Here is a 14,057-nt window from a genome sequence, read left to right as displayed (position 1 = left end):
CCCCATTAACATGCATTGTGTTAATTGTATTGCACTGTTAATTTCTTGGGGCTTAATGATCTGGTGCAGTTTCTTAAAATTCAAACTACTTGGAATCCATTAGGATTTTCCAGTTTAAATTTTATAAATGGGCTCCACAGGGTATTTTGCACTTACCTAAGGAGAAAATGCAGTGACTTGTTTATTAAAATTGTGCTATGATTTTGCCATTCAGTAAAGCACGTATGCCTATTAGCAGCCAGTCACGTGCCATTGTGCTGCTTGCTGTTTTTATATCAGAAGCAAGGTGCTGAGCACTGCCATGCTAGGAAGCCCTGTACCTCACACCTGCCTTAATGAGCACCTATCACAGCAAAATTGATTCCATAACTGGAGGTGCAGGCTAATAGAGCGACACTCCTGTTATGGGGAAACAACACTTTTTTAGCACTAGAGAGCTATAGAGCACTATGCCACCTGCACTGGAAGGGAGCTCCCGCTGTGAGTGGCCATATTTGTGCATAATAGGTGAGTCTCCAGCCTTGTTCATTATGCACATGTATAACTCCACCTCTGATCCTATGGCACATGTATGTGCATAATAAGCGAGCTCCCTATTATTCACATGCTTAGAGTGCTAACATGGTTGTCGGAGGCAACTCTATTAGCCCATACCTCCGGTGGGGGAAACAGCCTTAATATAATAGGTTCCCTTTATTATGTAAGTTAGTTTAAGATTAGCTAACATCCTTGTAATGCAAAGGAAGGAAGGTTGGACATTCCTACTACTTGAGGACAGATAGTGCATGGATCTGCTGTTTCTGAGAAATGTCTATTTACCTCTTTTCTGCATTTACTACATTTTGTCTTAAAAACCAGCTTAAATTTTGTATAAAAGAGTACAAAGTCCTGCCTCCCCGTAAATAATGAAAGCTGCTTAGCATAAGCTTGACTTCAATGCTAACTAGCAAATAAATCCGATGGCAGTCTGAGCCCCCATACATCAATGTGTGAGAGGGCTATAGAAATAAGTCAGATGAGAAGCACAAAAGCACTTGCAATGAACATGTCATAGGGTAGATAACAGAACCAAAATATGCTGGCTCAGTTATTCAGAAACGTGTGCAGCTACCCAGCAGACAATTATTTGAGCTTGCTCAGCTGAGAATGACTTGTATAGAAATTCAGCATTTCTGTATTCTTTTAATCAATAATGTAGGGGAGAGACATAAATAGAACTGCTTGATAATTACCATCTAAGTGGAGTATTTTAGAAAAGGATAGCTCTTTTATATTGGTCTGGACAGAAAATATCTAACATCTGTAATATTTTAAACTGGTAAATAAAGACATCAGAATCTGCAAAAAAATCTGCCTTCTGAACAAAAGCTCATAGTACTAAATGAAATAGGATTTCGGTGGAGACCCCTGACAAAGCAGCTGACTCGTAAGAAGGCTTGAATGAGTGCAAGGCACCTCTCACTTGTGGTCAGGAGTATTGAGTGTCATGTGCAACCATTTGATACTTATTATCACTCGTGGGATCAAAGACAGGAGCCAGGAGTACAAAGCACATGCAGAAGTGGGCCAGTAACATGCATGGGGGGAATTAGAATCCCGACCATTTCCCTATAGCAAGAGATCCAGTAACAGAAATAAAATAATAACAATGAAAGGGTAGAGGATACAGAAGTACAAGTTAGAAACATTACAATGCTTTGCGTTCCCTTTCAATATTTTATTGTGCAGACATATTAAATAACAAGCAGCAGCTGGGATGCTGGAGAAGGAAATTATTGCTCTGGAAAATATTGACAACTTGGAGGGAGTTTTAATGTACTTGGTACCCCTGTGACCATTCCCTAACTTGCCAAGCAACAGGTAGTGGTTAGTACTCCTACACATACATGGCCATGTTTGTACTAATAACTCAATGAAGGGGCCAACGGAGACAAAAGTAAGAGGTTACCTAGCTTAAATTAAATTTATATCAATGTTGAAGTTGGGGATAAGGCAAGATAGTGTGCAAAGCAGTCACACAGGGTCATAAGCAGAAACCAACATCTAATCTCCTCTGATAACAGGCATGGCAGTAACATTGCTAGAGGCTCAAGGGTCTGTTCGGGATACTCCTTCTTGCAGTCTAAACTCCCAGACATCTACTAATTTCCCTATCCTACCCCTGTAAAGCCTTCTTTCACCTGCTGCATGTGGAATGGTGCCTTTGTACGTACATTTTTTCCTATTCATATCTGCCTAACTATTTGCAGCCTGCTTAGTTCACAGGACATGGTAATTTCCATACCCTTAAGGAGAACTAACTCCTAAAAATAAATATCATTAGAAATGCCATATTTTATATGGTATTAAGCATGGATTAATAAAGTTCTTCTTTTATATTTATATCGCCTAAAAGGTGTTAATTTGCCATGAGTGCTTTCGTTAAGGACACTATGGGGCGCATTTACTAAGGGTCGAAGTGAATTCGAAGTGAATATTCAAATTCAAAAACTTTGAATCTCGAACTAATTTTTGGGTACTTTGACCATCGAATAGGCCTAAATTCGACTTTGATTTGAAGTATAAAATTTCGACTTTGAAAATTGAAGTACTGTCTCTTTAAAAGAGTTTGACTTCAACACTTCACCACCTTAAACCTGCCGAATTGCTATGTTAGCCTATGAGGACCTCCTAGAACCTATAGCCAAGATTTGGCTACGTTTTTAGAAATCAAAGTAAAATTGTTCGTTCGATCGATTAAATCGTTCGAATATAACTTATTGAACCAGCCTATAGTTTCAGCTTCTCTATAGTAATAATGATCTAGGCCTTACAAAATTGTCAAAGCAGTTTCCCATCTTGGATTTTGTGTCTGTGACACACTGTGATTCTCAGTGTGCTTTGAGCAGCCGTGGAGAAGCTAAGCTTAGAGGTTTTCTGTCACAAATTATCAAGTAAAAAATGGGTTGATGCAATTAAATTCTGGTGCTAATTGTGCTGGTTGTTTCTGAGCTGCCATGTAGTAATAATAACCTGAATTATTTACTAATCAGCCTTATTTTGTGATATTATATATATATATATTCAGTATCTTGGGCATCTGTCCCTAAGCCCAATAACTGACAACAGCACAGAACATGTGCAGTGACTTTGCAGGAAAGAAGATGGGGAACTACTGGGGCATTTTTAGAGGCACAGATCTTCACTGCTAAAAAGCTGTTTTTCCCTTGGACTGGTATAAAACTCCTAAACATAATCCCCCATATGCAATATAAGGCAGTAAGTTTGCCCATGAGCAGTAACCCATAGCAACCAATAGGATCTTTGCTTTTAAATAGGTGACCAGTAAATTCTACCTTCTGATTGGTTGCTATGGGTTACTGCTTCTGGGCAAACATAGTATCTTTTATTACATAGCCCCCAATGTATATAATTTGTACCATACTTCTTTATTTAAGCTTTAGTTCTCCTTTAAGCCACAATATCTTAAAGGAGAAGGAAATTCCCTGGGCGCAAAACCCTCCCCCCTCCCCTGTGTTGCCCCCCTCCCTCCTTCCCCTGGCCTACCTGTCCCACCGGGCAAATGCCCCTAACTTGTTACTCACCCCTCTGCGCAGGTCCTGTCCACGAAGCTCACAGACGCCATCTTCTCCCAAGCGGTCTCCTTCCTGCTTTGATCTGCATTTTTGGCGCATGCGCAGTAGGAGCATTTACCGGTACATGCGCCAAAAGTCACAAAGTTTTCCGATTTCACTTTGTGACATTCGGCGAATGCGCAGTATATCCGTACCGGTAAATGCTCCTACTGCGCATGCGCCAGAAGATGCTGATTAATCCGGGAAGAAGACCGCTTGGGAGAAGATGGCGCCTGTGAGCTCCGTGGACAGGACCTGCGCAGAGAGGTGAGTAACAAGTTAGGGGCATTTGCCCGGGGGGACAGGTAGGCCAGGGGGGAGGAGGGAGGGGGGCAACACAGGGGAGGGGGGAGGGATTTTTGCGCCCAGGGGGGGTTTCCTTCTCCTTTAATGAAACCAGTAGGGCCCACCAGAAATCTGATATCAATGGTCCACTCTCATGAATATTAGATGAAGTGCTCAATATTATTTATGTTATTTAGGCCTATGGTAGGAATATCAAAGGACTAAATGAAATGTTCCTATTTTGAGGCCCATCGGGAACTATTCAGGTGCCCTGCTTGGCCACGTATCTGAAGATTTTATAATTGTGATACCTGCTCTGGAGTCTTCTGAGCAAAGATAACATTGGAACCACCATCGTCTTCATCTGGGAAATCGGGAAATTTTCCTGTTGCATGCCTGCAAAATATAGCCCTACTTTTAGAAAGATATTTCTTTTCCTGTTAAAAGATAAGTAATGTTCCCATTCATAACTGTAAATTTAAACATGCTAAGAAAAAATGTGTTGTGAATTGAACAAACAATAAAATTCCAAGGAATTATCTGGAAATAAATGGAAGATACGCACTGTTTAAGTATGTTCAAAACAAATTAAAACTATCATTACAAAAACAACATGTAGCATTGCAGGGAATTCCTTTTTAGAGTAGATTATGTTACAAAATACACTAACATTTCTCCAGTGATACACAGTATCATAACAAATTTTAACATAACCAATCTACACCTGGTTCAACCAACAGTGAATGTAAATGTCTTGTTTGCTGTGGTTTAGAGCAAGGGTACAACATTTAATTTACATTAATACAGGGGTGCCAAATACAGGTATTCATGCAGAAAGGACAGATTTTGTGCTGCATTCTGGGTGCTGATCCACGAGGCAGGGTGCAAAGTACCTGTGTTTTTACTATGTACCCTGCCCCTTGAGTAATATATTGTGTCCCCATATAATTTATCTACATGCACATATGATGGCCCAAGGTGTATTATGCAGAAGAGATTCTTTATAACCCTTTGTTATAGTGCAAAGCCAATTACTATAAGCAGTTATGCTAAACAGATTGTGTGTAAATATGTGGAGAAACATACAAACGTATGTATCAAGATGTATTGAATCTTCCCAAAGCACATTTGACAGACATATTTACAAAAACATAGGCTAATGTGCTAGTGTTTTCCATGCATAAAGTGCTTTTGTAAACTTAAACCAAAGGTTCTGTGTGCAACACAGGTTTGTATATGAGACTGGACATACTCTCCATTTAACATGATGTATGTTTCACAAAAACCTTCATGTCTGTAGGTACTGGACATCATTTACATCAGGAAATATGTGACTTTAAGGGCCAGGGTATATGCTAGAAAGGCTGAAAAATACAGATGTACACTAAAAAAAGTCATATTATAACCATTTATTTAAATTAGTTTTTTCCAAGTAACTGAACATTTTGTTCAGGAATCTTTTATTGATGAAAGGGTTAAATGTCACATGACTAAAATCTATGTAAGTAGCTGAGATTGGGGCCAAGCTGTGCTATGATTAGGGAAAGCATTTGATGATAATGCAATTTATGCAAAAATGCTCGCATATAGACACTTTGAAGCACTGGCATTTGAATGATATTTTAATCTGATTATGCTGGCACAGATCTTTGGTTTCCAGTGCAGATTAATGCAGCCTAAGCCTAGTGGATTTGATTAAAAAACCATATGAACCTACATCAGTCTATGCAAAACTTTTGATCAATTTGAATACAAATCAGACTTTCCCCATCACTAACTAATGCTGATTGCCAAGGCATGAAGGAAAAAAATAAAATATGCATAATGTGAATGTAACACTTTCATAACAGTGTCATTAAACCCAAATGTTGTAGATCTACACTCCCAGCATACCTGAACATATAATGAAGGGCATGGGTGGATTAACTTTCATGAAGGCCATGAAGTGGTGACCCTCCCCATCTCCGATCCTCCCCAGCACTGCCCTGATTCACCCCAGGCCTGTTTCCAACTACTCCAGCGCTGCCTCCATCCCGCCTCTCCAGACCTCTGGGACCCCAGGAAGCCATGGGCTCCATGCAACTGATTGGATTGCCTTTATGGTAATCCATTAAGGCTGAAAACATACTAAGAGCTTTAATGCTGTGATATATTCTATATTCACCAGTGTTCAGCAGAAACTTACTATACATCTCTGTTCCTATCTAACTATCCCTGTTATCTCCCCAAATTTAATGGTAAAAGCACAGCTCCTGCTTTAGTGCAGTAACCTGGAATGGAGGTTGACCCGAAAATGTCTGCTTTCACTTTTATTGGGCGGATCTCTGTTCCGCTCTGTGTTGCTGCACTAAAGTGGCAGCTGTGCTTTTCAGTGTGCTATTCAGTGCAGATAAATGGAAAAACAGGTATGGGACCTAATGTCCAGAATACTTGGGACCTGGGATTTTCCAAACAATGGATCTTTCTATAATTTGAATTGTCATACCTTTAGTCTAATAGATGGATCTCATACCTGTATTAGGTACGTTCAGGCCCGTAGCAGGCCTCTGGGCTCCAAGTATTGAAATCCAGCACTGGGTACGTTTACACCGTGACCACAGCCATTATTATATGCAAAAGTGTATCTCCCGAAAGACTATCTCATTTATCTCAGGAAGCAATGATTACTTGCCAGTCGCAAAACACCAAAAGCAGATTTAGCAACATATAAAATTAGATTTTTTTACCCCAATTTGAGTTTTTTGCCACATAAATCATGAATTTAGCACAAAACTCTTTAAAAACTTGAATACACCTTGAAATAAATGGGAGTTGTATTTTCAATTTGCAAGCTAGTTTTCCATTTGTTTTCTCTATTAATTTGAAATTTTTGAACAGTAATTGAAATTGAAGGGTAGAATGTGATTTCACTGTGTTCCAGTTGTTTTTTCAAATTTTAAAGAGATAACGTTTTTTTGGAAAAAAGCCTATAAAATTTAGAATTTTAATAAATCTTCCCCAGTAATCTAGCCAACATATACAAATTGCCCTCTACTACCCATCAATAATTAATCTAATAATTTAGTTGCAAACAAACAAAATATCTGCTTTTCAATGCAACATGCAAATAGTATGTCTCTGGTCAACCACAGCCACTCATTTGCTATTTATTGTGTCTTCAGTAAATGGCATCAGCTTTGCCAAAGTAAGACAATAATGGGTCTATGTAATAAAAGGCAGTAAGTTTGCCCAGGAGCAGTAACTCATAGCAACCAATCAGCAGGTAGAATTTACAGGTCACCTGTTTACATGGATAAACCTTAATGGTTGCTATGGGTTACTGCTTCTGGGCAAACTTACTGCCTTTTATTAGATATGGGTGTAAGTCTAAGGCTTTTCAATAGAACATTATGAAGATTAATTGTTTCTGACAGCCTTTGATTGTTTCAAGAGTGTACTTAAAGTATGTGCATGTTAGTACAATCAGCTTTTTCATTTGTGTTGTAATGTCTTATGCCTGGGTGGATGACAGAATATGGGGTGATTTAGTAAGGAACTTGATGAGTGAGTTTGTTGTTTGAATTATTTGAAATAACATATATATAGCTGCCCAAGCAATATGGATTGTGTAATTTTCAATAGGATTGTGTAAATGGCAGTTGATGTAAACTATGTTTGGTTAATGTTGATGGAGTAATAAGTGATGGTTCGATGGGAGACAATAAACTGCTGTAAAACACTCCTTTTTAAAAGAAGATGTGTTTGGTTAAGTAATAGTAGGTCTGGGAGGGAGATGTTCTACTTCTGGGTGATGTCAGTAAAACTCTCTGGTGCATTAAGACTCCTGGGGGGCCTTTAGGACCTCTTTTAACTGAACGTGAGGAATACCAGTATACTGGTCACATAGAGGATTAAGATGTTGACATCCAGTTCTTCAATGATGAATCTTTTGTTGCAACTTTCAAAATTTGTGGCAGTGTTCCTTTATTGATGGTAGATCCTGACCTGATGTGAGTGTGGAGGCTGAGGAGAAAAAAAAGGGATGTGGGACCTTTGCCTCATTCCATGGAATCTTCTTACTAGGAGTAGAGCCTGACATAACATGGCTCATTGACCTGCAGCAGCCCATCTGCTATTCAAGGGAATGTGGAGCCAAAGGACAAAGCATGATCATTATTTATCAGCTTTTTCTATCAACACATCCTATGCTGAACAAGTACCAACATTCCTCTCCCACAACCCTTTTATCATGGGCTATTACTTGTGAATTATAATCTAATTTTCTGTAGGGTTCCCTTTATAATTGCATACTAGACATTCAGGCACAGAAGTTGCTAGAACAAGAGATCATTTTGAACAATGAAGCCAAAATTTATATACCTAGAGGGCAAACTGGAGAGCCTAATACTGTTAAAGTTCCAAGAATGATCTTCTGTGGCAAGGACAGATTTCTAATCTAGTCTGGGTTCAAAAGCAGTGCATGTGCTACTTCCATAATGCAGGATTAAAAAGGGGATAAATAAACAACCTTTAATATTAACGATGCTATATTGAATTGAAATGTTTCTCACAGATGAAACCTGGCATTGCCTCATATTACCATCAATTATGGTTAATGTAAACTTTCCCAGCTATAGTACAAGTAAATGTCTATCACTCACAATGAAACTTGACTCTGCTTTAACTAAATTTATTTGGAAGGGTAAAAAGGCAAAAATTGTCCTCTATAAATTGAGAGCTCCAGTTAAGCTTGGAGGATTAAACCTTCCTGATTTCAGAGCATTTAATTTATCAGCCCTCGCCAGATATCTTATTGAGTGGACCTCTCAAGGCAATACATTTACAAACCCTGACATTGAGATCTTTTAAGAACCCTTTTTTGATGTTTTATCTGTTTTGCATAGCAAATGGGGCAATGTTCCTTATGACTTTAAGAGGAATCCTATCTATCGTGACTCTATATTTGTGTGGAAACATTTATTCTCTCGGCATAGGTATAGCTATACAATAACCCCTTACATGCCAGCCAAACTCTTACTTAAACCTTCAGATTATCAAAAGACTGATACTTTTATATTTTCAATTAAGAGAAAGTCACTGGTTTTGGTAAAAGATATATTTGATCCGCTTAAGAAAGCCTTAATGCCTTGGTCAAAACTCAAAGAACAATACAAGCTTCAGGATACTGATAGATACTATTATTTAGCGTGTCAATGCGGTCCTAATATGCTACATAATAATAAAAACCTGGATTTAGCTGAACACAAGCTTGCAGACGATTTGGCAGAGTTTTTGGAATTCCCTGGTTTGATCTCTATTAGCTCTCTTTCTATGACATTTTGGAATGCCTATAGTTCAGATTTACACCCGTTATCAAAACCTTCCACGAAATGGTCTTAATTTTTTGCATTGTCAAATAACTCCCTCAGATTTGGTAAAATCTATTAGGGATTATAATAAACTAATTTTAGCAGAAAGTTGGAGGATACAACATTTTAAGCTTATCCACCTAGGCTATGGAAAATTGTTTTTTGAAAAATTCCTCTAATAGCCCTATTTCATACTGTCCTAAATGTGACGAGACTAATGTGTCACTTTTTCATTATCTATGGTCCTGTGCAAAGATTGATCTATATTCGAGGGAAATCACTGGTTTTTTGAATTATCAATTGAAGATAAAGATTAAATTATCTCTGTGCTTTGCTTTTTTGCATCTAGATAATATAGTATTTTCTTCAGTTTCTAACACAAATTTTATTTCCCGTGAAAATAATTTATTGACAGTTTTTTTTCTAGCTGCTTCCAAGAAAGCTTTATTTAATTCTTGGTTACAAAAAAGAACCCCCCTCTTTAGCAGATGCTATTTCTTTTATGAACCAGCTTAGTTGGCCTTATTAACCAAAACCAAAGGAAATAATTCCAAAGACTCTTTTAAACTGATTTGGTCTCCTTATCTTGAAGCTTGTAACTCTAATACAGGTGAACAGATAGGACGGTTTCTCCAATTGTAAGATGCGCTTTTAGACATTCCAGTTGACGAATGGACATTTTTCTTTCTTTCTTTCAATATGTGTACATCCACTGGCTTAGTTAATTTTAGTTAATTTCAGTTAGTTGTTGTCAGTCTCTTTAAATGGTATTTAGTTTTTAATAACACTATGCCATTGTATCAATTACAACATGTCTTTCTTCATCTGCATTATATTTGCTGTCATACTGTTATCACTTGTTTAACATGAAAATCAAACAAAATATTTTCAAAATAAAATATTACTCACAAAGGTGGAAGTCCCTGTGCTGAGATGTTTGTTGTTTATGAATATAAGTTACCATCAGTGGAGGCAATGTCAAAGATTTCAAATGGAAAAAAACCTTATGTAACATTTTAAAAATCAGTTAATATTGTTTATATTGTGCCACTACTGGATCATATGAAATTGGCTCAATTTGATAAAAAGTATACAGGTCTTACAGTCCTGGCACCTTTAATTAACACAGGTAATGGTGGGATGTTGGTTGCATCTACAACTATATGTTAGGCACTCTACAGGGCTAATTATACTATAGTAACCTGTTTTAGAAGCACCTCCATGCAACTGCTTGTCATTCTTCTCTAAAATGCACCAGATGTATTAAAGGCACTTTGCACCTTGCACTAGATTTAGAACAAGGTGCAAAGAACAGGTTGCACAAATCCCACCAATACAAATTCTCAGTGGATGGGTCATAAGCACTCTTCATGGCTTCAGCAATCGTGCCAAAGGGATTTGTAAATGCGAACCCAGATGAGTCCTTCTCCTGTGACTTCTATACACTCTACTTTTTTCTGTGTAGTATATGTATACTTAGCAGTTGCTTGCCCCTGAAACACTGACCCAAATGTTATAAACACACATGTCTTTTTTACTTTCATGGCTAAATCTAGTCACGCAAAACACAATTAGTACCCGAAACTCTTTCATCATGGCTTTTATGAAGAGCGATTGTACTGCTGTGGGATACATTTGGTTCACAAAAAAAATGTTAAAAAAATAAATACAAACCTGTTAAACTATGTGAAGAGAAAAAGAGTGAGGCACCATCAAATACGTCACTACTGACGTGACTTCATAAATAAGGGCTAACGACCATTTATAGTGCTTTATATAGTAATCACCCTTGGATGTCATAATATTTACCGATCAACGAAAATATTTAACGAGATTAATGGCGCTGCATTCACATTTTAGCTGTTATCTTAACATTATGTCGTTAGCACAGGACATTTATCATTTATTGTCATTAAACATATCTAGAATGAAAACGTGTTTTTGAGATAAATGTGAAAGTTATGCTGTTCACCATATTTTATGCCTAGGGGAATATTATAAGTAGGGTTATTTGAATGTATGCCATGTTGTATTATGCGTGGGTTGTGAGATAAAATAGCCTGTGGATAGCAAATACTAAGGCTTGGTACTTATTTAATGACTGTAAAATTATCAGCATTACCCAATTTCTGCATTTTTGTTCTATGTCTGTATTAGTTTAATAGATGTTTAAGACTATGGGTGTCTTCATGTTCAGTTTTTATTAGTACGGTAATTATATGTTTGACAAATACACATATTTGGTTGCTGGATAAGAGGTCTCGTGCCTGTACTTAGTATGTGCATGCGAACAAAAGATATTGTGTCCATATGGACAAAAATTGTGATTAGTTGAACACATACACATATACAGGACCATTTTAGAGATGTTCAACATATAAGCTTTAGATATACATCTTCCTGTACCCAATGAAAATTTGCTGCATGCAGGATGGGTGAAGAACTATTTAAATGCAGAATAACAGAATAACCCAATAAAACCAATTAAAAACTGGGACAGATTGTAAACTTTAGGAACCTAATCCCTCCAGTGTCGCCCCATTTCTTTGTAACTAGTGATGGGCGAATTTGCGCCGTTTCGCTTCACCGAAAAATTTGCGAAACGGCGAAAATGGTGAAAAATTCACGAAACGGCGCCTGCGTCTAGTTTTTGACGCCGGCACCCGTTTTTGACACCGGCGTCCGTTTTTTCAGAATTTTTTTTTTGACGTCGGCAAATTTTTGCCCCGAATTTTCGCGGGCGTTTCGCGAATTGTGCAACTTCGCCGCGAATTCGCGCCTGGCAAATAAATTCGCCCATCACTATTTGTAACCCTATAGTTATTTATAGCAATGTTTATCCTCCCTGTTTGTACTTTACATGTCTTGTAAAAAATATACAGCACTATGTATTCAAGTAGAGCTATAGAGAGCTTTAGACACCTTCAATGTACTCCAGTCAAATCTAGTTACCCCCTCCTAGCTATGACCCTGATCCAGACCATGCCCATTTGATATTCTACCTGCTCTTTTATGTGGGTATCCTCAAAACAATATGTGCCATATTTCTTGCAACTAATGTCCTGTATCAATTAGTGTCATTTTATTATTGTCTTATTGAAATGCCATTGCCAAAAAAGGACATATTGGGTTCAAGGTTGGGTACAGCTCAAAAGTAAAAATAAAATGGTTGTATCTTTGGGAAACATTGTTGCAGACACCAGAATAGAGGTATGACTAATCTGTTTTACTCCCTTTTCACATGTAATGCTTGAGGAATAACATAAGGATTAAGAACAAGGTATATCATAATCAAAGTGCACTCTGGAGAATTCCACCCTGCTCACTAAATGTAAAAAAGTTTTTAGCACAGACCCATATGCTGCCTCCAAAATACACTTATGGTGTGCTGATTTATTGTAGACAGGTTCCTTACATCTCCGTCTTGCACTGAGATTTATCCCCTGTCTGGCCACAGGCCTGCCTTCTATTCTGAGGATTAGAAACCTGTTCTAGGGTAAATCAGGCAAGTCCACACAATTTTCAAGCATCGAAACATAAAATCTAAAAGCAGATAAGGAGCTTTTATCCCACTGAGGTTAGCCAGGTTTTATGGTTGTCATAATCGTCATCACAAACTGTTGCAGTTTCCCATGTTCTGCACCAAAAAAACGAAATACTTTGTAAAGTTTTTAAATCCTTTCCACCAAACTGGGATATACTGTACCTCTCTCAAATCTATGCTTTATCATACAAATATGTACAAGTGAACAGACTAAACTTTGGCACAGTTTTTCATATCTTGTATAAAAAAAACACTAAACTATAGTGGATATGTAATAATTATTTTTATAGTTTTTTACACAGAAAAGTTTCATTTAGAATACGTTTTTTTCTTTTTTTCAATACATTCAACCATGCTGTTTGTCAGTAGTGGATTGTAAACGGCTGGAATTATCCAATTAGAACAATCAGTGACTCACAGAACTCAAATATATAAATACATCATAACTGTTAGTAAAGAATAACTATTTGTCAAACAAGTTTATCAAACATCTGCTATATGTATCTTTTAAACTTTCCCAGTATGCAGTTTAGTTTTATAGAAGACTCTCTAAGGAAGGAGCAGTTGCTGTTGAGCTCAGGGTACAGATAGACCAACCAGGGCTGACTCCCAATTTCAATATATATATATATATATATATATATATATATATATATATATATATATACATACGTAACAGACCATCACCCTTAAGGTGAGCAGATGATGGTGATTAAGTTATGGGGTCAGTATTGTCTTGACAATAATCTTGATGGAAAGCTAGGAAAAAAGGCAGCAACCTTTTTAAAGGCACATATTTGAAGTAATGAAGTCAATCCAGGGTCACTTACTACACAATGGGTGGGCTGTGAGCAGAGGGAGTCTCCAGTTGCTAGTGATATCCCTAAAGCCTCACTGCATATTGGTTAAATTCTTCATCCTTGCCTAATTTATTGTTCCTCTCTAATCAATCAGTGTCTTGTGACTGATGTTAATTATCACATAATATACCCATACTGGCAATTCACTCTATGGATTATTCTGCATTATTTTCTAAAGGTCCCGCTTATCCTGTGTTTTGCCCAAGAACTATTTTCCTGGACAATTCACAGCAATTACCTTTTAATAGAAACTGATGAATGGTGGCTATTAGCAGTTTTTATCACTTGTACAAGTGTTTTAGTAGATTAAACATCCAAGTCATAACCTGGCACACAAATGTAAGGAGTAGTCAGTCCTAGGAACAGAACCAGTCAGGCTACCAGCAAAGCTCTATTAGTTAGCAAC

The 14,057-nt window shown here is 37.5% G+C and overlaps 1 protein-coding gene across 1 annotated transcript in view; it reads right to left on the bottom strand.

Moving 5' to 3' along the window:
* Positions 1-14,057, bottom strand: part of iqca1.L (IQ motif containing with AAA domain 1 L homeolog) — an 89,546-nt gene that overhangs the window by 17,475 nt on the left and 58,014 nt on the right. The window contains exon 7 of the mRNA XM_018236072.2: positions 4,211-4,295. Coding sequence (XP_018091561.1) covers positions 4,211-4,295 — 85 coding nt within the window. The remainder of the gene's footprint in view (positions 1-4,210; positions 4,296-14,057) is intronic.

This window comes from Xenopus laevis, chromosome 9_10L (assembly GCF_017654675.1).
Source record: "Xenopus laevis strain J_2021 chromosome 9_10L, Xenopus_laevis_v10.1, whole genome shotgun sequence".
NCBI lineage: Eukaryota > Metazoa > Chordata > Amphibia > Anura > Pipidae > Xenopus > Xenopus laevis.
This window is presented reverse-complemented; position numbering and strand designations above follow the sequence as displayed.